The sequence below is a fragment of the Trachurus japonicus genome, chromosome 14, assembly GCF_045865225.1.
Source record: "Trachurus japonicus isolate A0001 chromosome 14, Traja_1.0".
NCBI classification, from domain to species: domain Eukaryota; kingdom Metazoa; phylum Chordata; class Actinopteri; order Carangiformes; family Carangidae; genus Trachurus; species Trachurus japonicus.
In genome coordinates this window covers 20,217,221-20,243,350 of record NC_140920.1, presented here as the reverse complement: position 1 = coordinate 20,243,350, position 26,130 = coordinate 20,217,221, and the positions used below count along the sequence as shown (strand labels likewise).

Here is a 26,130-nt window from a genome sequence, read left to right as displayed (position 1 = left end):
ATACAAATTTGAGGATTAATTTATCCAAAATGATACAGTAAAAATGTTTAATAATGACTGAGGAAGTAGCCAGGGTAGTCCTGAAGTCAACTGTAGCAAGTATATGTAAAGGGTAAATTTAAAAATATCTGGCAGCCCCTTCCCCTTTTTGATTTTTATTTTATTTTATTTTATTTTATTTTATTTTTTTTTTTCTCTCTCTCTCTGTTCCCTTTTATGTTTGAATGTTCCTATGTGGTATGTTTTGTACAGTTTTGTAAAATGATAAACTGTAAATAAAGTATTAAAAAAAAAAACTGTAGCAAGTATTGCCAGAACTTATGGGCCAAAGTCATGTCACTGTACAGTAAAAATGGAGTATGAGGCACTTTTCCCGTAAAGAAAAAAACAAAAAAACTAGAGATGCAACTTTGAGGCTTAATTTCTCCAAAATGATACAGTAAAATTGTTTGATAATGACTGTGGAAGTAGCCAGGGTGGTCCTGAAGTCACCTGTACCAAGTATTGCCAGAACTTATGGGCCAAAGTCATGTTACTGTACGGTAAAAATGGAGTATGAGGCACTTTTCCCGTAAAGAAAAAAACAAAAAAACTAGAGATGCAACTTTGAGGTTTAATTTCCCCAAAATGGTACAGTAAAATTGTTTGATAATGACTGTGGAAGTAGCCAGGGTGGTCCTGAAGTCACCTGTACCAAGTATTGCCAGAACTTATGGGCCAAAGTCATGTTACTGTACAGTAAAAATGGAGTATAAGGCATTTTTCCTGTTTAAAAAAAACTGAGATGCAACTTTGAGGCTTAATTTCTCCAAAATTATAAAGTAAAATTGTTTGATAATGACTGTGGAAGTAGCCAGGGTGGTCCTGAAGTCACCTGTACCAAGTATTGCCAGAACTTATGGGCCAAAGTCATGTTACTGTACAGTAAAAATGGAGTATAAGGCATTTTTCCTGTTTAAAAAAAACTGAGATGCAACTTTGAGGCTTAATTTCTCCAAAATTATACAGTAAAATTGTTTGATAATGACTGTGGAAGTAGCCAGGGTGGTCCTGAAGTCACCTGTACCAAGTATTGCCAGAACTTATGGGCCAAAGTCATGTTACTGTACAGTAAAAATGGAGTATAAGGCATTTTTCCTGTTTAAAAAAAACTGAGATGCAACTTTGAGGCTTAATTTCTCCAAAATTATACAGTAAAATTGTTTGATAATGACTGTGGAAGTAGCCAGGGTGGTCCTGAAGTCACCTGTACCAAGTATTGCCAGAACTTATGGGCCAAAGTCATGTTACTGTACAGTAAAAATGGAGTATAAGGCATTTTTCCTGTTTAAAAAAAACTGAGATGCAACTTTGAGGCTTAATTTCTCCAAAATTATACAGTAAAATTGTTTGATAATGACTGTGGAAGTAGCCAGGGTGGTCCTGAAGTCACCTGTACCAAGTATTGCCAGAACTTATGGGCCAAAGTCATGTTATTGTACAGTAAAAATCGAGTATGAGGCACTTTTCCCGTAAAGAAAAAAACAAAAAAAATAGAGATGCAACTTTGAGGCTTAATTTCTCCAAAATGATACAGTAAAATTGTTTGATAATGACTGTGGAAGTAGCCAGGGTGGTCCTGAAGTCACCTGTACCAAGTATTGCCAGAACTTATGGGCCAAAGTCATGTTACTGTACAGTAAAAATGGAGTATAAGGCATTTTTCCTGTTTAAAAAAAACTGAGATGCAACTTTGAGGTTTAATTTCTCCAAAATGATACAGTAAAATTGTTTGATAATGACTGTGGAAGTAGCCAGGGTGGTCCTGAAGTCACCTGTACCAAGTATTGCCAGAACTTATGGGCCAAAGTCATGTTATTGTACAGTAAAAATGGAGTATGAGGCACTTTTCCCGTAAAGAAAAAAACAAAAAAACTAGAGATGCAACTTTGAGGCTTAATTTCTCCAAAATTATACAGTAAAATTGTTTGATAATGACTGTGGAAGTAGCCAGGGTGGTCCTGAAGTCACCTGTACCAAGTATTGCCAGAACTTATGGGCCAAAGTCATGTTACTGTACAGTAAAAATGGAGTATAAGGCATTTTTCCTGTTTAAAAAAAACTGAGATGCAACTTTGAGGTTTAATTTCTCCAAAATGATACAGTAAAATTGTTTGATAATGACTGTGGAAGTAGCCAGGGTGGTCCTGAAGTCACCTGTACCAAGTATTGCCAGAACTTATGGGCCAAAGTCATGTTACTGTACAGTAAAAATGGAGTATAAGGCATTTTTCCTGTTTAAAAAAAAACTGAGATGCAACTTTGAGGCTTAATTTCTCCAAAATGATACAGTAAAATTGTTTGATAATGACTGTGGAAGTAGCCAGGGTGGTCCTGAAGTCACCTGTACCAAGTATTGCCAGAACTTATGGGCCAAAGTCATGTTACTGTACAGTAAAAATGGAGTATAAGGCATTTTTCCTGTTTAAAAAAAAAACTGAGATGCAACTTTGAGGCTTAATTTCTCCAAAATGATACAGTAAAATTGTTTGATAATGACTGAGGAAGTAGCCAGGGTGGTCCTGAAGTCACCTGTACCAAGTATTGCCAGAACTTATGGGCCAAAGTCATGTTATTGTACAGTAAAAATGGAGTATGAGGCACTTTTCCCGTAAAGAAAAAAACAAAAAAACTAGAGATGCAACTTTGAGGTTTAATTTCCCCAAAATGGTACAGTAAAATTGTTTGATAATGACTGTGGAAGTAGCCAGGGTGGTCCTGAAGTCACCTGTACCAAGTATTGCCAGAACTTATGGGCCAAAGTCATGTTACTGTACGGTAAAAATGGAGTATGAGGCACTTTTCCCGTAAAGAAAAAAACAAAAAAACTAGAGATGCAACTTTGAGGTTTAATTTCTCCAAAATTATACAGTAAAATTGTTTGATAATGACTGTGGAAGTAGCCAGGGTGGTCCTGAAGTCACCTGTACCAAGTATTGCCAGAACTTATGGGCCAAAGTCATGTTACTGTACAGTAAAAATGGAGTATAAGGCATTTTTCCTGTTTAAAAAAAACTGAGATGCAACTTTGAGGTTTAATTTCTCCAAAATGATACAGTAAAATTGTTTGATAATGACTGTGGAAGTAGCCAGGGTGGTCCTGAAGTCACCTGTACCAAGTATTGCCAGAACTTATGGGCCAAAGTCATGTTACTGTACAGTAAAAATGGAGTATAAGGCATTTTTCCTGTTTAAAAAAAACTGAGATGCAACTTTGAGGCTTAATTTCTCCAAAATTATACAGTAAAATTGTTTGATAATGACTGAGGAAGTAGCCAGGGTGGTCCTGAAGTCACCTTAACCAAGTATTGCCAGAACTTATGGGCCAAAGTCATGTTATTGTACAGTAAAAATGGAGTATGAGGCACTTTTCCCGTAAAGAAAAAAACAAAAAAAATAGAGATGCAACTTTGAGGCTTAATTTCTCCAAAATTATACAGTAAAATTGTTTGATAATGACTGTGGAAGTAGCCAGGGTGGTCCTGAAGTCACCTGTATCAAGTATTGCCAGAACTTATGGGCCAAAGTCATGTTATTGTACAGTAAAAATGGAGTATGAGGCACTTTTCCTGTTAAAAAAAACTTGAGATGCAACTTTGAGGTTTAATTTCTCCAAAATGATACAGTAAAATTGTTTGATAATGACTGAGGAAGTAGCCAGGGTGGTCCTGAAGTCACCTGTACCAAGTATTGCCAGAACTTATGGGCCAAAGTCATGTTATTGTACAGTAAAAATGGAGTATAAGGCATTTTTCCTGTTTAAAAAAAACTGAGATGCAACTTTGAGGCTTAATTTCTCCAAAATGATACAGTAAAATTGTTTGATAATGACTGTGGAAGTAGCCAGGGTGGTCCTGAAGTCACCTGTACCAAGTATTGCCAGAACTTATGGGCCAAAGTCATGTTACTGTACAGTAAAAATGGAGTATGAGGCACTTTTCCCGTAAAGAAAAAAACAAAAAAACTAGAGATGCAACTTTGAGGTTTAATTTCTCCAAAATTATACAGTAAAATTGTTTGATAATGACTGAGGAAGTAGCCAGGGTGGTCCTGAAGTCACCTGTACCAAGTATTGCCAGAACTTATGGGCCAAAGTCATGTTATTGTACAGTAAAAATGGAGTATGAGGCACTTTTCCTGTTTAAAAAAAACTGAGATACAACTTTGAGGTTTAATTTCTCCAAAATGATACAGTAAAATTGTTTGATAATGACTGTGGAAGTAGCCAGGGTGGTCCTGAAGTCACCTGTACCAAGTATTGCCAGAACTTATGGGCCAAAGTCATGTTACTGTACAGTAAAAATGGAGTATAAGGCATTTTTCCTGTTTAAAAAAAACTGAGATGCAACTTTGAGGCTTAATTTCTCCAAAATGATACAGTAAAATTGTTTGATAATGACTGTGGAAGTAGCCAGGGTGGTCCTGAAGTCACCTTAACCAAGTATTGCCAGAACTTATGGGCCAAAGTCATGTTATTGTACAGTAAAAATGGAGTATGAGGCACTTTTCCCGTAAAGAAAAAAACAAAAAAACTAGAGATGCAACTTTGAGGCTTAATTTCTCCAAAATTATACAGTAAAATTGTTTGATAATGACTGTGGAAGTAGCCAGGGTGGTCCTGAAGTCACCTGTACCAAGTATTGCCAGAACTTATGGGCCAAAGTCATGTTACTGTACAGTAAAAATGGAGTATAAGGCATTTTTCCTGTTTAAAAAAAACTGAGATGCAACTTTGAGGTTTAATTTCTCCAAAATGATACAGTAAAATTGTTTGATAATGACTGTGGAAGTAGCCAGAGTGGTCCTGAAGTCACCTGTACCAAGTATTGCCAGAACTTATGGGCCAAAGTCATGTTACTGTATAGTAAAAATGGAGTATAAGGCATTTTTCCTGTTTAAAAAAAACTGAGATGCAACTTTGAGGTTTAATTTCTCCAAAATGATACAGTAAAATTGTTTGATAATGACTGTGGAAGTAGCCAGGGTGGTCCTGAAGTCACCTGTACCAAGTATTGCCAGAACTTATGGGCCAAAGTCATGTTACTGTACAGTAAAAATGGAGTATAAGGCATTTTTCCTGTTTAAAAAAAACTGAGATGCAACTTTGAGGCTTAATTTCTCCAAAATTATACAGTAAAATTGTTTGATAATGACTGAGGAAGTAGCCAGGGTGGTCCTGAAGTCACCTTAACCAAGTATTGCCAGAACTTATGGGCCAAAGTCATGTTATTGTACAGTAAAAATGGAGTATGAGGCACTTTTCCCGTAAAGAAAAAAACAAAAAAAATAGAGATGCAACTTTGAGGCTTAATTTCTCCAAAATTATACAGTAAAATTGTTTGATAATGACTGTGGAAGTAGCCAGGGTGGTCCTGAAGTCACCTGTATCAAGTATTGCCAGAACTTATGGGCCAAAGTCATGTTATTGTACAGTAAAAATGGAGTATGAGGCACTTTTCCTGTTAAAAAAAACTGAGATGCAACTTTGAGGTTTAATTTCTCCAAAATGATACAGTAAAATTGTTTGATAATGACTGAGGAAGTAGCCAGGGTGGTCCTGAAGTCACCTGTACCAAGTATTGCCAGAACTTATGGGCCAAAGTCATGTTATTGTACAGTAAAAATGGAGTATAAGGCATTTTTCCTGTTTAAAAAAAACTGAGATGCAACTTTGAGGCTTAATTTCTCCAAAATGATACAGTAAAATTGTTTGATAATGACTGTGGAAGTAGCCAGGGTGGTCCTGAAGTCACCTGTACCAAGTATTGCCAGAACTTATGGGCCAAAGTCATGTTACTGTACAGTAAAAATGGAGTATGAGGCACTTTTCCCGTAAAGAAAAAAACAAAAAAACTAGAGATGCAACTTTGAGGTTTAATTTCTCCAAAATTATACAGTAAAATTGTTTGATAATGACTGAGGAAGTAGCCAGGGTGGTCCTGAAGTCACCTGTACCAAGTATTGCCAGAACTTATGGGCCAAAGTCATGTTATTGTACAGTAAAAATGGAGTATGAGGCACTTTTCCTGTTTAAAAAAAACTGAGATACAACTTTGAGGTTTAATTTCTCCAAAATGATACAGTAAAATTGTTTGATAATGACTGTGGAAGTAGCCAGGGTGGTCCTGAAGTCACCTGTACCAAGTATTGCCAGAACTTATGGGCCAAAGTCATGTTACTGTACAGTAAAAATGGAGTATAAGGCATTTTTCCTGTTTAAAAAAAACTGAGATGCAACTTTGAGGCTTAATTTCTCCAAAATGATACAGTAAAATTGTTTGATAATGACTGTGGAAGTAGCCAGGGTGGTCCTGAAGTCACCTTAACCAAGTATTGCCAGAACTTATGGGCCAAAGTCATGTTATTGTACAGTAAAAATGGAGTATGAGGCACTTTTCCCGTAAAGAAAAAAACAAAAAAACTAGAGATGCAACTTTGAGGCTTAATTTCTCCAAAATTATACAGTAAAATTGTTTGATAATGACTGTGGAAGTAGCCAGGGTGGTCCTGAAGTCACCTGTACCAAGTATTGCCAGAACTTATGGGCCAAAGTCATGTTATTGTACAGTAAAAATGGAGTATAAGGCATTTTTCCTGTTTAAAAAAAACTGAGATGCAACTTTGAGGTTTAATTTCTCCAAAATGATACAGTAAAATTGTTTGATAATGACTGAGGAAGTAGCCAGGGTGGTCCTGAAGTCACCTTAACCAAGTATTGCCAGAACTTATGGGCCAAAGTCATGTTACTGTACAGTAAAAATGGAGTATGAGGCACTTTTCCTGTTTAAAAAAAACTGAGATGCAACTTTGAGGTTTAATTTCTCCAAAATGATACAGTAAAATTGTTTGATAATGACTGAGGAAATAGCCAGGGTGGTCCTGAAGTCACCTTAACCAAGCTTTGCCAGAACGTATGGGCCAAAGTCATGTTACTGTACAGTAAAAATGGAGTATGAGGCACTTTTCCTGTAAAGGAAAAAACCAAAAAACTAGAGATGCAACTTTGAGGTTTAATTTCCCCAAAATGGTACAGTAAAATTGTTTGATAATGACTGTGGAAGTAGCCAGGGTGGTCCTGAAGTCACCTGTACCAAGTATTGCCAGAACTTATGGGCCAAAGTCATGTTACTGCACAGTAAAAATGGAGTATAAGGCTCTTTTCCTGTTTAAAATTCATAAGGCCCTGTTAGGTAGGTACACGGGAACACACACACACACACACACACACACACACACACACACACACACACACACACACACACACACACACACACACACACACACACACCCCTTGCATTTGTATTATCCGCGTCTTATTTTGAAAACCGGAAGTCATCTCGCTTGGTTCTGAACTAGCGTTAGCTTCGTCAGTGGACTCGGAGAATTTACCGTAAGTTCTATGATACGGGCGCAGTTCAAATGTTTGTGCGGCTGGCTTGACTCCGCGAGGAAGAACGACGGCTCACTTGACCGCAGTTAAAAACTGGCAGGTGGATGGTGGTCACTGGTCAGTGCACTAAATTACCAACTGCCACCTTAACCCACCTGCCAATCATCTACGTTTGTACTTGTACGTGTTCTAAAAAGGCGCTGTAAGTGAGTCTACAGTAAAAAGGCAGTTTTTTAAAGTTTGGTTTAAAGTGTTTTTCTGTTGCTGTGTCAGTCATTCCACAGACTTTGAGGTGCACAGGAACTGGTTGGCCATCACACACAATCTGCCAGTGTCCAGGTGGTACTATGAGGTGAGTGTGCGTGAGGGGCTTCTCATTGAATTTATCAACAGCCAGGTTCGGACTTCTGGAGTTGACACTAAAACCTTATTTCCTCTAGTTGCAGTATCTCACAAAAGTCAGTACACCCCTCACATTTGTGTAAATATTTTATTATATCTTTTCATGAGACAACACTGAAGATATGACACTTTGATACAATGTAAAGTAGTCAGCCTACAGCTTGTGTAACAGTGTAAATTTGCTGTCCCCTTAAAATAACTCAACACACAGCCATTAATGTCTAAAACGCTGGAAACAAAAGTGAGTATACCCCTAAGTGAAAATGTCCAAATTGTGGCCAAAGTGTCAATTTTTTTGTGTGGCTACCATTTTTTTCCCAGCACTGCCTTAACTAGACATAGCTCAAAAAATAAAGCTTTATTGAAAACATCACTATGCAAAGAATAATCCAAAAGCATCAGCTCATTTTTTTCAAAATGGCATTTATCTGCTTTTGCAAATGAACTCTTCATTTATTATTATTATCGTTGTTGTTATTAGTATTATTATTTTCTCTGTGCTGCAGAATACATCTGAGTGGACCCTGGACTACCCCCCTCTGTTCGCCTGGTTCGAGTTTGGTCTTTCCCAGGCGGCTCAGAGCTTTGATAGGAACATGCTGCTGGTGCAGAACCTCAACTACGCTAGCCCGTCCACGGTTCTGTTCCAGAGACTGTCAGTCATTGTCACTGACCTGCTCTTCATCTTTGCTGTCAGAGAGTGAGTCCCATCTCATGGAATAATTCTGTGGAGTTTTAGTCTGGAAATCCTCCAACAGGTCTGTGCTGATTGTCTCTGTCTCTGGTCAGGTGCTGCAGGTGCGTTCAGGGGCACAAGGGCTCTCGGGATGTCCTGAACCAGCCGTCCTTTGTCTTGGCTGTCCTGCTGCTCTGGAACTTTGGCCTCCTCATTGTAGACCGTATCCTCTGTGTGTGTGTGTGAGGGTGTGTGTGTGTGTGTGTGAGAGTGTCTGTGTTTGAGAGTAACAATGATGAACATCCTTAAACATTTCTCAGACATTCACTTCCAGTATAATGGTTTTCTGTTTGGTTTCCTGTTGTTGTCAGTGGCGAAACACTTGCAGGTTTGAGCTTCAAATGTTTCATCTTCATGAACTTATTTTTGGTTTAAAACTCAGTTTCATGTTGTTGTTTGTGTTGTTTGTGTTTGTGTGCGACAGTCTCAGCATCTGCAGGGTGCGCTGCTGTTCTCCCTCCTGATCAACCTGAAGCATATCTACCTGTACGTGGCTCCAGCATACGGTGTCTACCTGCTGAGGAGTTACTGCTTCACCCACAACCACAAAGGTCACACAAACACTGGGGCTGCAACAATTACCAACATAATTGTATACGCTGATTATAAAAATTTGCAGAATATTAGTGTTGACGACAGTAAACCTGGTATTCCATTTAATGTTCATTTGTAACTCTTATGCACTACAGTAAGTTCTGAGGACATTAATGCCTTCATTGCTTGCCATTCTACTAATGTACTAATGAAGATGAATGTATGAATGATGGTTAGAAACACAGGCTACACTACATGGTTCAAGTGGCCCAAATCCGTTTTTTTCCTCTCAAGTGGAATAGATAGTACAGAGGTCTGTTGCCATCAAACAAACACATGGCAAAGCTGTTCAATGACTGGCTGTCACTCATAGCGTCCAGGGATATGATTGGCTGTTTCAATGAGCCAGCGGGAGCACACTGTTCGCGAGTAACTAGTACTGTAACTTGTAATCTAACTAATTACTTTTGAATTAAAGTTATTAGAACAGTAATGTGATTACTTTTAAGAGTACAGTAGTCATTGGAACTACCTGTCATTAAATTATTTTTCCAGAGTTATTTGCCCAACGCTGCTGTTGATGAAATGGTAACAGAAGATAGCTCAGGAGAAAATCAGGCCAAAACATTCCAACAAAACAGTCCTCAAAGTTGAATAGCCAGCTGCATTTTGGCTCTGTATGACAATGGGAGACCAATAGCCCATCAAGTGCAAACAAAAGGTTGAGCAATGACAATGATAATTCCCTGGCCTAAGGCAAGTGTACATTTTTTTTCTTTCTTTTTATGTTGAGAGGAATCTGTGCAAACATCCGTTTCTGCTCTCATTACTAATGTTTTCTAATCCACCAACATCAGAGACTCGACCTAGCAGACCCCCATCAACACGGAAACAGTAACCATAGTGACTGTGTGTTTCAGATGGTTCTATCCGGTGGAGCAGTTTCAGTCCACTGCGTCTGCTCGCTCTTGGATCCATTGTAGTCTGTGTCTGTGCTCTGTCCTTCGGCCCCTTTGTTGTCATGGTGGGTTTTCTATTACACATGTTGGAGTTTGGGCACAGCCCTCAGTGTACGCACTTACTGACATACTGAAGCTGAAGTGCTGTTGTGTTTCCTCTAGGGCCAGCTCCCACAGGTGCTGTCCCGGCTCTTCCCCTTCAAGCGGGGCCTCTGTCACGCCTACTGGGCCCCGAACGTCTGGGCCCTCTACAATGTGCTGGACAAGATCCTGACAACACTTGGTGAGACGTCTCCTCCTCCTCCTTGCCTTTTGGGCTGCGGTGGGGTAGAAGATTCAGTATTGGTGTTGGACCCGAGCCTGTGTTGATGTGTTTCAGGACTTCGCCTGAAGTTGCTGGAGGAGACGGAGCTTCCCAGAGCGTCAATGACAGGCGGGTTGGTCCAGGAATTCCAGCACTCCGTCCTCCCCTCTGTCTCTCCGTCCGTCACACTCGTCTGCACCCTGCTGTCCATCCTGGTGAGAGACCTAGAGGTCGGAGGTCAAGGGAAGGGTTCCCCTCAGTAGCGATGCTAATCTTCTCTCTCTCTCAATATCTCGCTCAGCCGGCTGTGGCGTCGATCTGGCACCGTCCTCGGGGCGCTCGGGGTTTTCTGCGCTGCCTGCTGCTCTGTGCTCTGGGCTCCTTCATGTTTGGCTGGCATGTCCATGAGAAGGCCATCCTTATTGCCATCCTGCCCCTCAGGTTTCTGACATTCTCACATCTCATTAATTCATCATTAATCACAGGAAATCCCTGAAGTTTTAGAGCAGAGTGGGAACAGAAGCAAAAATTCTGATTCATTATCTAGTTCATCAAAAAGTGTTTAAATTTAAAAACTTTGAAAATTTCTACCAAAGCAACGGTACATGCTACAGTTTTGAAACTTCACCAAAATGTAGCCCCGATACTGCTGAAACTTTTGTCCACTTAAACTCATTACAAATTATGAAGTCCATCACTCTGTTTTTAAAATAAATGTAAAACGTAAAATCTCCTCCCACAATTTTTGCTCAATTGACACCAAACTTGCTAGAGAGCATCTTCAGACCGTCCTCCACAAACAATTCATACAGATTTTTGATTTATCGAAAATTGAGCCTACAGTGCATGAAAACGTTTGACTGTAAACATATACCATCCAATTCTTGGTAAATACATTTTCAATCTTCCTGAAAAAATTGACAATATTTTGGAGTCGTGGTTGATGAAGTTTGGCAAATATCAATTTTGAATTGAATGAATTTTGAATTTTTGAGAACATTTTAAATTCTGCTCTCATGGGAACAACTGAAGTCAATGTAAGAGTGGCATTTTTTTAAACATCAGATTTTCTCTTGAGAAGCAAATCACTTATCATTAAAACAATTCACCAACATTTACGTGCTGTCAAGATGCAATTTATGTATTATCAGATTTTTGTTTTGATAACACAATTTGTGACATTTTGACAATTTTCAAAATCTGCTACGACAAATGCTGGCCGGTCGGTGACTCCCTGAGTCTATTTGAGAAGCCAAAATAAATAAATAAAATGTTGTTTCTCTTCTCTTCCTGTAGCATCCTGGCAGTGGAGAGCAGAGAAGATGCTGGCATCTTCCTGGTCCTGAGCACCACAGGCCACTATTCCCTGTTCCCACTGCTCTTCACCTCTGCAGGTAAAAACTACTATTTCCATGGAAACGGATAAATGAAGAATGTGAGCTAAGATTCCACATCATAAGGTGACAAAACCAAACTCAGAGCAAATGAGAGAACAAGGAGGGAGCAGCAAAGAGCTCAATACTGAAGGCCACAACAGAGACACACACATGACTGTTAGGGAACAGATCCACTCTATGACAACAACCATATGACGACAACAACAACAACAACCTTATGACACTTGTCACCATCCCAGCACAACAATAGGGGATTGCTATGACAATAAATTACAAACGTGAATTATCCCCCTGCCTTAAATCTTTAACAATAAGTTATTGTTCCGTTTGAATAAAACAAATAAACATGTTGAACGCACAGACCAGGGCCATAAAGGCAGCATGATGTGTTTTGCCTGAAGGAAAACCCCATTTCCCATGAGCACCAGCGTGTAGCGTCGTAAACATCCTGGGGCCTCATTTATCATTGTGGATACACGTTTTTTTACACGCTCTTTCCCCCGTTTTGTGCGTACGCACTTTTCTCCGCCTAATTTGGGATCTATCAAACCAAAACTTGTCGGGAGTAAGTGCAAAAATTTACGACCAGTCCGACCATGGCGTACCGGCATTTACACGCTTTTTGAAGAACAGGAGGAATTGGTGACACCGCTGCAGAGTCAGAGAACTGCAGTCTGCGAGGGAGAGAGGAGCGCGGACACTGTTTGAAGTAGCAAGTGGTGGTGATCATGACCCCCCCCCCCCCCACCACCACCACCACCACCACCACCGCACACGTGTTGACGTCGGCACTTTACATGAAAAGCACAGCGACTCAGATTTTTCCCCTGTGCATTTACACTAGTTTGCTCCTAAATACTGGCTTTATAAAACGAATTTCGTTTTCTTTTGATATCATATTGATATTTTCCCCTGCATGTAGGCTACACCTCTTCCACAACCCGTCTGTCCAGTCTGGAAAATAATTTCTGCGATGTGCGTGTGTTACGTAGCCAGACTGGACACACACAAGCAAGCAGCAAGCACAATAATGTCGGCGCAAATCAAAGCAAATGAGAAAACATGATCGATATTTTTTGTGTGAATAATATTTATTGTATTTAACAAAAATGGGTGCTAGCTGCCCAACATCATTTTAGGAAAAGTCACAGACTGGTGGACTTCAATGTTTTTTGTTTTTTTTTTTTAAATATATAGCTATGCACAAATGAAAATCAAAGTCTTCCAGTGAACGGAAGTTGGGGGTTAGTGGAAAGGGGTGCAAAGTACTGACTGGCAGTGGAAACCCTGCTTTAAATTATTATGACATAATCTAAAATAAGGGGCAGAATAAATATGATTCTTCTTCTTTCTGTTCTGTTTCATTTAGATTTGGGAGTTTTTTGTTTTTATTGTAGCCTTTCAATGCAAGATGATGTTTCTGACTGATATTGCCGTGTTACCGTGTATCTCGCTTTCAGAGAAATTCCACTTCTTTCTCCGCTCTCCGTCCGTCTGTTGTCTTCACCGTCTTCCACTGACGTCATTCCACACGTTTCCAGAGTGCACATGGCTACTTAATATGCACGTAACTGATTTGCATTGACCACATATGGTTGCGTGGGGCCGTTTAGGTGGCTGGGTATGAGGCGTGTTCTCATCCACGCTTTTCTCAGGTCCGGTGTGATCTATCAAGGGAAATACCGTGCAGCCGTGTGTACGCGGAGTTTGATAGATCTGAAAAGAGTGTATATTTTTTGGTCGTACGCACATTTTGCCTTTCCGTCGTACTGAAAATTTAAGAGGACTTTTACACGCTCTTTGATAAATGAGGCCCCTCCCGGTCATGTGCAACAACTCGGTGCTGACCTGTTGATCTACCTATTTTGTGATTTTACAATCATTATCTGCTCGTTCATGGTGTCAACTGGGTGAAATGGAGTCTGAAAACCTCTGAGTTGTTGACTTCAGACTGGCCTCAGCCCATTACAACATTTTCAAGGTGTAGTGCGGGAAATATGATCCGCCGTAAACACGGTGTATTTTATTTAGAAAATTAACCGGGTGTTTTGGTTTGTATTTTATACGTGATTTCCTGTCCTGCACGAGCTGCTCTGTGCTGAATTAATGCGCCGTGCTCCGGCGTCCGGCAAAAATAGAAGCTATGCGTATTGCGGAGGGCTGCCAGATACTGGAGCCATGACACAGCGGAGCAGCAGCCAGTGGAAGCTCACACATTGACCAGAATGGAAACGTATCGCACGGCGGCGTTACTCTCCCTCTTTCGTTTTTTAGTCTTTTGAGACAAACTGTTTGTAAAAATGGGCTATACAAATAAAATTGCCTTGCCTTGCCTTGCCCTTCTCAGACAAAACTATAAAACAATGTATTTGGTTTTCTTGCTGCTTCTGCCATGATAGCGGTAACCCCACATCGGCGTTTGCATTGACTTCCATCTTTTTAACGAATAGGGAAAGGGTGAATAGTCCAGTCATTTTATGAGAAAAGGTTAAACAAATTGCAACAGAAGCAAACTCAACTGATTTTGTATCCTCAGCATGTCCTGAGTGAGGGAAAAAAAGCCCCGAAGAATCCCATTAGGGGAAAGTTTCGAAAAACACCCTAACATATCCCATTTATATGCATATAAAAAATTTTTTTCACGTGTATAGGGTAAAAATTTTTAACCTTTAGATATTTCCATGAAAATTACTGAGTTGATTACTTACATTAAGACAAACAAAAAATGTATTACAAGTTTTTTGAAATTCTTTGTTTACATGAGCAAATTTGCATAAATTTGCATAAATTCAACCGTTTTGACGGCACATGTATATATGAAGTTGCTGTGGTGGTACCGGCATGGAAATTGGAATGAGTTGACTCCATCGGTCAACCGACAAGTTGACCACTTTAAATTTCAAGATGACTGCAATTTTTCACGACAGCCACATCCTTAGTAGAGCAGGTATGACATGAGCCAACAGTGCATAATCCAATTACGTATGGCTAATTTGCATATATACAACACCTGATCTAAACATTGAGTAGAGCAGGTGAAAATGTCTTGTTCAATCTTGTTAACATATAATATGTTAACAAGATTGAACAAGACATTTTTTAACTGTAATATGATATTACAGTTAAAAAACTTAAGGAATGGAACCAAAGGCTACCCATGAGCATTAATAGAGACGGAGCATGTCATACCTGCTCTACTAAGGATGTGGCTGTCTTGAAAAATTGCAGTCATCTTGAAATTTAAAATGGTCAACTTGTTGGTTGACCGATGGAGTCAACTCATTCCAATTTTCATGCCGGTACCACCACAGCAACTTCATATATACATGTGCCGTCAAAACGGTGGAATTTATGCAAATTTATGCAAATTTGCTCATGTTAACAAAGAATTTCAAAAAACTTGTAATACATTTTTTGTTTGTCTTAATGTAAGTTATCAACTCAGTAATTTTCATGGAGATATCTAAAGGTTAAAAATTTCACCCTATACACGTGAAAATCTTTTTTTATATGTGTATAAATGGGATATGTTTGGGTGTTTTTCTAAACGTTCCCCTAATGGGATTCTTCGGGGCTTTTTTTCCCTCACTCAGGACATGCTGAGGATACAAAATCAGTTGAGTTTGCTTCTGTTGCAATTTGTTTAACGTTGATCCCTTTTTTGGCCTAAAATTACTGGACTAGAAGTGATGTCTGCCGTAAAGCAGTCAGCTTTTGTAGTTTGGGGTTCCTACCATCCACCTGGAAGCTGTTTAGTGCCAGTGAAGGCGATACAGACCTCCTCAGACCATGACACAGGTGTCATTCAACCTGTTCTAAGTTGATGTACCATCACAAAAGTTCTGAAAATACTATATGAAGGTTGAAAAGTTACTTAGTGTTGGTTTAAAATAAAATAAATAAAATAAAATATTTCTTTTTTTGACAAGAAATATCGTCACACCCCTATTATATATACTGTCAGACTACAATGTGTCATTTTGCAATATTTTTGGTTGGAGGTGTGACCCAGGTTTTGTTTTTGCTTTTTTAATGTAAAAAATGTGCTGTGGCTCAACAATGATTAAAAGACAGTGGTTTTACCTGACATGTTACCTGAGATGTTTACCCCTGTGTTACCTGATGTGTTTTCCTGCTGTGATTTTCAGAGCTTCCCATCAAACTGGGCCTGATGCTGCTGTTCACCATGTACTCTCTCATTGCTCTGAGGAAACTTCATAGGTGAGGATGAGTTCCTTTCATTCTCTTTAACCACCTGCAACTCTGATGCTCTACTCTGATTGGTTTCTCCGTCAGTAATCAGATTACCCTGTCTTCTCAGTGGCCAAGGCCGTCTGCTACTTCCCCTGGAGGTCATTTACCTTCTCGGCTTGGTTGCCGTGGCGATTGTTTGCGAAGTCGTCTTTCCCCTGTCGCCGTGGAAGCAGAAGCTGCCGTTCCTCCCTCTGCTGGTGACATCTGTGTATTGTTCCCTGGGGGTCTGCTACTCTTTCCTGCGGCTGTATGTCAGTCTACTGTGGTGGGAGGAGAAGCCCAAGCAGCTGTGAGTTGTCCTGTACCCACAAAGTCACAGGTTTGATCTTAACAATACAACAACATCCTCGTTGCACACTGATCCACAATTCTGACAGCCCATCGTGCAACATCATTCAGAGGGAGGAGACTCGAGCCAAATACTCTGAATCTTCTTCTTCTTGGGACTGGCAAAACAAAGAACAAAATAACTTCACATCCAGGGCGCTAGTCGCACTTTATTAAATGCTGAGCTCATCAGTATTTACTGAATCTGTGAGAGCATTCAGTTATCTTTTTTGGGAAAAACTGAAAATTTTTTACATTTTTTTCTTAAGAGTCTGGTGTGGCTGTTTAATGTATTGGATATTCTGGGTATAACACATGTCTTGTTTACATTAGCTGTGATGTGCTCCCAGATTTCTGGGATGGACTCCTCCCACAATCCTGTGAGGATGTTGCATTACTGAAGCCTGTGGTCCCACGTCACACGTTTTCTGTCATGACCAGAAACCAGAATCCAATCTAGGGAATGTTACCTGCACGAGGCATAGCTTTCGGCTTGTAAATCACCATGTGGACCAAAGCAGAACTAAGAGAGGTGATAATGATGATGATGATTATTTTTGTTACTGCTATTATCAAATAAAGAGAAGGTGAAGTTGTCGTGTGTGATGATGATGATGATTTGAAGGACCAAAAACCCCTAAACCTTCATAAAGTCTCCATAGCAATAGCAGTAGCAGCACAAACACCTTAAGTTAAAGGAGTTGTACGTAAGAAATTAATGGCAAAATGGAATAGAATAGCCATTGTCATTATGCATTTCTGTACAATGAAATAGGAGAGCTGCTCCTTTGAAGTGCCAATATGTACAAACAATACACAATACAAATGCAGTGAATAATACATCACTTCACACAGGCATCATTTTAAAATATGCAGCATAGTTCAAAATGTGGACAGTTCAAATATATTGCACACACATGTGTCTTCTTAGTCGGTGAGAGGGAGTGCAGTGTCAGTGCATAAGAGAGTTCAGGGTGGTTGTGGCTCTGGGGAAGAAAACAGTTTTTAAAGTCTATTTGTGCGTTCCTTGATGCACCTGCAGCGTCTGCCAGAGGGGGGCAGCCAACAATTCTTTGTGCTTCTTCCCGTCGGCCTCGGTGCAGGTCCCATACCCATCTCTTTTTTTTTTGTGATGCTCAATGCCAGATTGTTTGCTGAATACCAAGCTGTTAACCTCTTCACGTCCTCTCTGTAGGCTAAATCGGTCCCTTCTGAGATCAGTCCAACCACTGTACAGTATCGTCAGCAAATTTAACGAAGTCTCACATGCTGGGGCGGTTACTTGAGGCACATGTCAGACGGGGGAGACCCAGGGTAGTCAGCTTGGTGATCAGAATGTTTGGAACAACAGTGTTAAATGCCGAGCTATTAGTCCACAAAGAACATCCTGACATATAGCTCTGCTGTTTGTCCAGGTGGCACAGCACAGCATGGAGAGCTATGGCAATGTCGTCCTCTGTTGATCTGATTTCAATCAGGACAGACTTATTACGACAAGAGAGGCAGGTTTGAAGATGAAGATAAAACTAGAGAATGCATTTCCTGAAGGAAATACGGGTGAATGCTGAAAGCTGGAAGCTGAATGAGCTGAATTGAAACAATGTTGAAAAGATGAAACAATATCTGAAGGGTAAAAGTAAAACATGTAAGAAGGAGGCTAAAAATAAACGGTCGGATATATTTTGGACATTACCACTGCACTGCTCAACTGTTTATTTTTGTAAAGAAATCATCACAACAAGGAAAAAATTTTGTTGTGGTTGAAAGAATTGCCCCCATAGGTTAGCGTTGTTGCTATCCCTATCGCCGTCTAGCCATGGTGTAACTCTGGTTTGCCTGCATCAATTTTAGTGACGTTTTTTGCTCCCCCCAACACTGGGTGACCATCAGGACAACGATTTAGGGGTCAAAAATGACCGGAATTCTCCTTTAATGACACCATCGGTCTTGCGAATGCCCTCACAGAGGTTAAATACCTGGATCTCCACACCAGATAGTTGCGCCAGTTGCTTTCGATTTAAAATTTCCTTGAGATAACTATGACCTGGACAAATGAGAATATCCACAGGCTTCAACACCATGGAATAACTCCCTCAGCAAAATAGAATTTGAAGTAGCTGCACAACTCCTAGAGTAATTGTACTACTTGGTAATAACTATGCAGGGTGCCCAAACCTCTGCTGCAGGTCCTTTTCCTTTTCTGTCATTTTGAAAACTTAAAAGATGAAAATAAAAAATATATATCGTTTAAAATGTAAAACGGAATGTGTCTACTGTAACTTTATGCCTTCTGGAGATCATTTCATCTTCCACTTGCTTAACTGCTCACATAAACAGAAATTTTGACCAGGAGTGCCCAAACTTTTGCATGCCACTCTCTGTGAGACGGTTTTCATCAGATCAGCAGCAGCAGTCAAACTCCTTGACACTTCAGTCAGTCAGATATGTTGCTGACCTCAGCAGAGCTCCTTAACAAATGACGCTGATTATTTGAAAATTTTATTGATAAGGCAACACAATACATGATTTGTTAGAATGGACTCTGTGTTTTTACAGGGCCTGTTTTCACTGTAAAATTTCTATTGCACAGTAAGTCCTGAGTGTTAACTCTAGACTGCACGCCTATCAGCAGCTTTAAGGACAAAATGGCCTCTGACCTTCACCTCATGACCAGTGTTTACTCTACAGACATGTTCAAACACCCTCTGTCATCTTCAGTCTCACTCATTACCGTATAAAAATAGAAATGTTTAAAACACTCAATCATCCAGAACAACTCAAAATAAGAGACCAGTCACACCACAGACTAACATCTAATACAAAATAAAATGATATTCACATGTATTGTAACTAAACCTCTGAATGTTTCACTGACATTTCAAACATCCATAAAGCCGTGACTGAGGGGAGAAAAAAAATCTAAAATCCCCTCAATTAAAATTAGATGACCTGATCCAGAATCGATGAGAAAGAAGATTTCACTAAATGTTAGAAGTCACACGGGACAGAAAGTGAAGTACAAGCTTCAAGAGACTGTGGTCAGTTCATTGTTGGTAATAATACTGGAACACTGGAGCATCTGTAGGCTCGTCTCTCAGCAAGAAGATTCTGGGATTAATACCCGGGCCTGGGGCCTTTCTAGGTGGAGTTTGCCTTCTGTATGTCTCCATGGCTTCTCTCCGGGTTCTCCAGCTTCCTCTCACAGTCTAGAGACTACAACATCTACAAGACTAGATTGTTTGGTGACTCCAAATAGCCTATTGTGAGTATGTGTTATTTGCCTATGCACAGTACACTGTGATGGACTGATAACATCTCTAGCATCTCTAACCTCCCTCACCTATGTCAGATGGGTTCATGTTGGCTCTCATGTTTTCTGCGTATACTGGATTATGTCATCAGATACTATTAATTAGATGTGTCCTAGGTTTGTGGCCTGGTTAAGACTGGCTTGGTGCCAGAGGAGCCAGTGGAGCTAATCTCGCTCTCGCTTGCTCTCTCTATCCCTCACTCATGAACCTCAGTCCTCCTGAAGCTAATCTGCTCCATTACGTCTCGGGACACTGAACCTTTTACAGCATTAAGAGGATCAGCAGCCGCATTGCAAAGGTCAAGATTCCTAGAATTTTCTGCTCTCCACCTTGACTCTTAGACACACGAACCTGACTTTTTAAAAAAAGATGTGCGTTTCATAAAGGTATTCACATTTATATAAAACATGATATTAAAACTGGCAAAAATCTGAGTTGATTCTGGTCTGATGAGGAGAATGACACTGATTGCAAGCCCTGAATATACTTGAACACCATCATCGTATTTGTCTTAAGTCAAATCTGTCAAATTTCTGGAGTCTGGTGTTGTTGCTGAAAGAGTAAAAAAACAACAGAAAGTTATGTAATTTGAACCTGATATTTGGTGCACAAGTGTGTGAAGTTTAAGGCCAGGAAATATATGTTTGTTTTAAAAATGGCCATCTATGCTGGATTTCAAAATAAAGTTGGTCTGATTGTTTTTGTTTCTGAGATGACAAGTGGATTTAAAGATCAAAATCTGAGGATGGAAGGGGTGGAGGCTGAACAGCCAGTCCATCAGGAAGTTCAGCACCTGGTGTTTCCTGCTGCATACCAGCAGAGGGGGCCCTGTCAAATCTTCTGTGTTTAAAGAAGGGTGAGGGTCTCTTTCATGTTTTTTTTTGGCCTAGGGTAAGGAGGAGGTGGGGTTTCTGCCTCAGCCAGTCTTTATGGTCCCAGTTAAGAGCTGGCACAGCGCCACCTCATGTCTGACTCTCTGCCCGGCCTTCCACAATGATGACTAACACTGGCGTCAGGTCCATCAGGTTCCTCAGGATCTCCATGATGTCGTCATGGCCTTTGGCTCCCTCAATGAACTCCTCGAGGGTCATCTCACCTGAGGGGTCAAAGGCAGGTGATGATGACGTTTTGTGAAAGGTAAAATACACTTTTTATACTTGGTTATTTCTCTGGGATCATCCAGCCCAGTTTGTTAGCAAGTACCAGACCAGAGCACAGAACATTATCAGAGACCCCACACACCCTCACCATGGTCTGTTTGCTCTTCTTCCCTCAGGGAGGAGGTTTCTCAGCACTGAATTCCCTTTAACCCCACCCCCTGAAATGCCTGGTCAAAACTGTTCTGGTGTGCAATACTTTTTGTCATTCTTTTATGTATTTATGTGTATTCATATATTGTTTATATAGCTCTATTTTAATTTATTATTCCCTGTTTTTATTCACTGCAAGGTGTATTTTTTTTTTTTTGAATGACAAATTAAAATCTATCTGTCTGTCTGTCTGTCTGTCTGTCTGTCTGTCTGTCTGTCTGTCTGTGTCTGTCTGTCTGTCTGTCTGTCTGTCTGTGTCTGTCTGTCTGTCTGCCAATTACCATTATATAAAGCCAAGGAGACCACAAGTACAGAACAGGTAGCCTCTCAACAACCAATCTACCAGTGTTTCTTGTTACCTTCTCCCTTCACGTCAATCTTCTCAAATATTAGTGCAACGATCTCCTCGGGGTCGATGTCCCGGTTCCGTGTGATGTCCTGGATGGCCTGCAGGGACACACGATCAAGGCTCACAAGAAGGCGAGGACAGCATGAGGACCAACATTAAACCCCTAAACCTGCTTTGTCATCTTTAGTGCGAAAACTAAATAAAATAAATTTTTTTGCTCTAGGTTTTTTTTAAACTTCACTTTCTTTATGTCAAGAATTTAAATATAACCTTTCAATATACATCATCATTTCAGCATCTTATATCCTATTTTCAGTTTCTTTTTTCAACTTTTAATTCAAGTCAGATGCTAAGTAGGCTACTTAAGTATAACAGTTTATTTGACATGTTCCCTGTTAACACTCATTTCTCCTCTGCACCACGAACACAGCACAGTGGACTGGACTATCCTGACTGGAGTGACGAGGCCTGAGTTGTTCGTTCCACTTCAGCTGCTTCCTGTCACCTGAGTTTGTGCAGATTAGTGCTCGGCTAATTTCAGAGCTAATCCTGCTGCTGAGTCAGTTCACATAGAGCTGCAGGGTGGGGGGTGTGGCTGTTTAGGGAACACCCGTAAACTGTGATTTACTGGGAGAGTAACACTAGTGTGATGTTCTCCTAGCAACACACAGAAAGTTGAATGACTTTTTCACATACTCTCTCTGACTGAAGCTCTGTCTCACTGGCCCAATCACAATCTACTGTTAGGCCTGTAGCTATGGGTGACACTGCTGATTTAAGGGGGCACGTAGAAAGGAGAAGCCCATCTATGGGACGCCCCTACCATTCTACTGGAAGAAGGAAGCAGCTGTTGCCGTGGCAATCAAAAGATGCTTTGCTTGCACTGCTGCTGCAGCTGTCATACTGTTTCACTGGATAAGACTGAGGAGCAAGAATGGTTGTTGGTGTAATACCATTAGGCTACCCATAAACCTGAGATACCTGCAAAGCAGCTTTATTGAAAAGCATATTTCAATGCTTTTAAAAATTGAAATATCCCCTAGATCCAGAGACAGGTCAAGTTTCCACTGTGTTCCTGTTTCTACAGTAGATTCAGACCTGAAACCAATGACATCCAGAGGCTGCACAAATGCAATGAGCATACAAGCCCCCCCAGGGGCCACCCCACCCCCACGCAATATTTTAAACAAGACAAACATGTTAATAGGAATTAAAATTACTAAGTCAATAACTAACAAAAATTAGACGGATGAGAGTTGCAGTACAATCAATGTAGCTGCTGCCCCTGTGACCCGGGCCGGGAACTTGATCATATTTCCTACAAATAGTTTGAGAAGTGACAGGTGAATTTCATGTACTAGAGTAATTGTCCTTTTTTTGAGAACTGGCTCAATTTCCATTTACAGACATAGAAGCTGTGTGACCGTTTGATCTAAAAGGAATGTAACTCTTGCATTTGAATGTTTTTTTTCTTCATTCTGCTGTTGCACTTCCTGCTAGGATCATCATAAGCCTGCACTGATGCACTGATCACGAATTAAGAGCTGGATAGTCCACTCGCACTCAGTGCTAATTGGTTTGTTTGGGATGGCCCTTAATATGACGAAGCTCCACGTCAATGTACAAACAGCGTGGGAGTAGAAAGGAGGTGCTTGGGATTGGCTACCATCTTAATCAGTGAAGTTATCATAAATGCAAACACCAGAGTAAAATTCAGGTTTTCACAGAGGCTGTAGCGTCAGGACATTTAGTCACAAAACAGAACAGTTGGTGAGCCATTTACCTGAACACTGGAACAAGTGTCCTGGTTTTATCCAGTATTTATTATCTATTTATCAAGTGCCTCCTTTATAGTTTTTGCACTACTTGTACAATGGTACAGTACTATGGCCATTGACCAAAAAACTATTTTGTATTATCCTTTAACTTATTGTTCAGTTGTTGACCTTGTTCTGTACGCCTTTTTATATCTAAGTACAAAGAGTAACCTAAAACCAGAGTCTCTTGTATGTGTGCACATGCATGGCCAATGAAGCTAAGTAATCAATACTAGTTCAGTCTGTTCTCTATAGTGTTGTTGATCTTTGATCAGATCTGATCAGACTGATGTTGACATGTTGAACTGAATCAGACAATGTTGACCATGTCTGTGTTGTGGTTTTTGTTGTGTTGTTGTTTTGTTACGTACTGAGAAAATGGTCTCCAGCTCTTCCCTGTCGATCTTCCCATTGCCATCCTGGTCGAACAGCTTGAAGTACCACTTCAGCTTCTGGTTGATCTCTCCCTTCAGCAGCAAACTGATCGCAGCAATGTATTCCACAAAGTCAATGTAGCCATCCTACACACACACACACACACACACACAAATTAATCTGAGTGTACTCTGTGATTCTCAGTTTTCTAAATAAACACAACTCAAAGATTTCACAGTAAGAAGCTGCAGCATCAGGATATTTTGTTGCTGAAGCCAATGCGGAATAATTTTTCTGTTGATTCACTAATTGATGATTTACAGATTTGATGAAGAATATAACGATCTAACACCTTTATTGTATGGAGTGTCAATACAAACATCTCCCTTTATACTGTATGGAGCTTTAGTACAAACATCTACCTTTATACTGTATGGAGCTTTAAGACAAACATCTACAGTACCTTTATGTATGTAGCTTTAAGACAAACATCTACCTTTAGACCTTATGGAGCTTTAACACAAACATCTACCTTTAGAATGTATGGAGCTTTAAGACAAACATCTACCTTTATACCGTATGAGCTTTAATATAATCATCTACTTTTATTTAATAGGGAGCTTGGTTTGGTTACAGCTCTGAGTCTGGGGTTGAATACAGCTGGAACCAAAAATATAGAACAAATAATAGTCTGTTATAAACCTCTTATGACTCGTTATTAATGATGCAGTGCTCCTTGTGTACTTGTACTTGGGATGGATTACTACTTGTATCTGGTACTTTTTAAGGCTCCTCCTCAGTTCTCAAGTTAAATGTAGGAATACTCTCAGCATAGAGAGGAAGTAAAGTACCAGTACCTCAAAGTGGTATCTACATACAGTACAGGACAGAGTAGATTGAAATAAAGTTCACACTTTATCTGCAAATATCAAAGAAGGAGTTGATTGTGGTCTCTGTCAGGTAAAAACCTTACTTTAGTTTTTGGGAATTTCATTTAAATGAAGGACGATGTGATGCTACACGGTTCAACATTAAACCTTCTAAAACCTGGACCTGGCTCTGGACAAGGCCATGGCTCTGAATCAAGGACAAGGATCTGGTCAGGACCTATAAATATCCCCTAGATCCAGAGACAGGTCAAGTTCCCACTGTGTTCCTGTTTCTACAGTAGATTCAGACCTGAGACCAATGACATCCAGAGGTTGCACAAATACAATGAGCATACAAGCCACCCCAGGGGCCACCCCACCCCCACTCGCCAAAACAATTCAAGCTAACTTCTTTTCTTGTGTCTTACATTATCCACAGGTTAGGGTTGAATCATGAAGGCACACATCGTCCCTCAACATTATAGCCCCTAGACTGAAGATACAAGGTTTTCACCTGTCAGCCCACCTGACAAGTCCCATTTTTGTTAAATTGATTTATTATTATTATTGATAAATATGTATCAGAGTGATCATCAAGGTCATGGTAAACTTTATTGTCCTACCAGGTGGGAAATTTGTTTTAGGCAACCACCTGTGCTGCAGCCAATAAAATTAAGAATAAATAGATGGATAAAAACATTCATCAAAAACCATGAGACAATTAAAAATATAGATGAATAAAAACAATCAAGCTTGACCTGTGGAGAGAGAATCAGTACTGTACCATTTTAAGGTACTGTGCTTGCTTGTGCTTGTGCTTGCTTCAGTTCATTCTTTCTTCTTTCAGAAGACAAGATTTGATTCATATCGTATTTTTGTTACTTTATTTTTTGTTGCAGTATTTTATTTGAACTTCTGATGAACAGTGAACTGTCTCCTATTGAGTTGCACTGACTCTTGAAATTCACTTAAACATTTTTAAAAATTAGCTATTGATCAGATACATTTAGTGGGGGTGTAACTCAATGGAAAAAATTGTGTGTGTGCATGTGTGTCTCACCCCGTCCATGTCGAAGGTGAAGAAGACCTGGTCAACGTAGCTGTTGGCGTTCTCGCTCATGCCCTTCAGGCCCAGGATGGCCTTCAACTCGAATAGTGTGATGAGTCCAGATGGAGACTCACGCATGAACTTGTTGTACCAGTGGTGCATGTCCTCGGCCAGGATGTCATCCAGGTTTGAGCCGTGGTTTCCCATGGGTGCAGTCCAATAGGGACACTGAGGTCCAGATGGACAAGACCTCGAGAAGAGGAAGAAATAGAAGAAGAGATTCCTTCAGGCAAAGGTTTCAGAGATGACTCCAGAGCAGAGCAGCCACTGACCTCTGGTCCTTGGTGGTTGGACACTTGAAGACAATACTGAAACCTGATTGAAGAGGTTTACAGTCCTGGTCTTGGTCCCTTAGAGAGGTTAGATATTGGTGGCGTTGGCGGCGAGGCCAACAGCATTCAGCTGCTCCAACATCCAGGCTACAGTGACTGTGCAGCAGGAAGCGAACCTTAGGACTCTCTAACCCTCTTAGGTTGCAGCAAGAATCAAAGATGCGTCTAAAATAACCTCTTAATGAGATCAGGCCACAGTGCTGGAGGCTGCAGCCTGACAGAGACCGGGCCAAGAGGCTTTACCTGGCCAGAGGGAGCCAGGCCAGGGGGCAAAAGGGTTATATAACAGACTCACAAGAATGTCCTGGGTCAGAGGG

General features: G+C 40.3%; 2 protein-coding genes across 3 annotated transcripts in view; one reads left to right on the top strand and one right to left on the bottom strand.

Moving 5' to 3' along the window:
* Window positions 1–16,483, top strand: part of alg8 (ALG8 alpha-1,3-glucosyltransferase) — a 29,692-nt gene extending 13,209 nt beyond the window's left edge. The window contains exons 2-13 of one of the 2 annotated variants that reach the window (XM_085798285.1): window positions 7,703–7,781; window positions 8,338–8,531; window positions 8,621–8,730; window positions 8,828–8,895; window positions 8,992–9,118; window positions 10,022–10,125; window positions 10,229–10,343; window positions 10,440–10,579; window positions 10,666–10,805; window positions 11,661–11,758; window positions 15,910–15,982; window positions 16,083–16,483. In XM_085798285.1, the coding sequence (XP_085654411.1) occupies window positions 7,703–7,781; window positions 8,338–8,531; window positions 8,621–8,730; window positions 8,828–8,895; window positions 8,992–9,118; window positions 10,022–10,125; window positions 10,229–10,343; window positions 10,440–10,579; window positions 10,666–10,805; window positions 11,661–11,758; window positions 15,910–15,982; window positions 16,083–16,308 (1,474 nt within the window). In that variant the 3' untranslated portion in view covers window positions 16,309–16,483. Of the gene's footprint in view, window positions 1–7,702; window positions 7,782–8,337; window positions 8,532–8,620; window positions 8,731–8,827; window positions 8,896–8,991; window positions 9,119–10,021; window positions 10,126–10,222; window positions 10,344–10,439; window positions 10,580–10,665; window positions 10,806–11,660; window positions 11,759–15,909; window positions 15,983–16,082 lie in introns of both variants that reach the window. The other variant, XM_085798284.1, reaches the window with a different exon arrangement.
* Window positions 16,484–20,484: 4,001 nt separating this feature from the next.
* Window positions 20,485–25,928, bottom strand: guca1d (guanylate cyclase activator 1d). The gene is made up of 4 exons (XM_085796852.1): window positions 25,434–25,928; window positions 23,501–23,650; window positions 21,323–21,410; window positions 20,485–20,749 (listed from the first exon to the last, which is right to left on the bottom strand). The coding sequence occupies exons 1-4, from the start codon at window positions 25,626–25,628 to the stop codon at window positions 20,616–20,618; spliced, it is 567 nt and encodes a 188-aa protein (XP_085652978.1). The 5' UTR covers window positions 25,629–25,928; the 3' UTR covers window positions 20,485–20,615.
* Window positions 25,929–26,130: the final 202 nt, after the last annotated feature.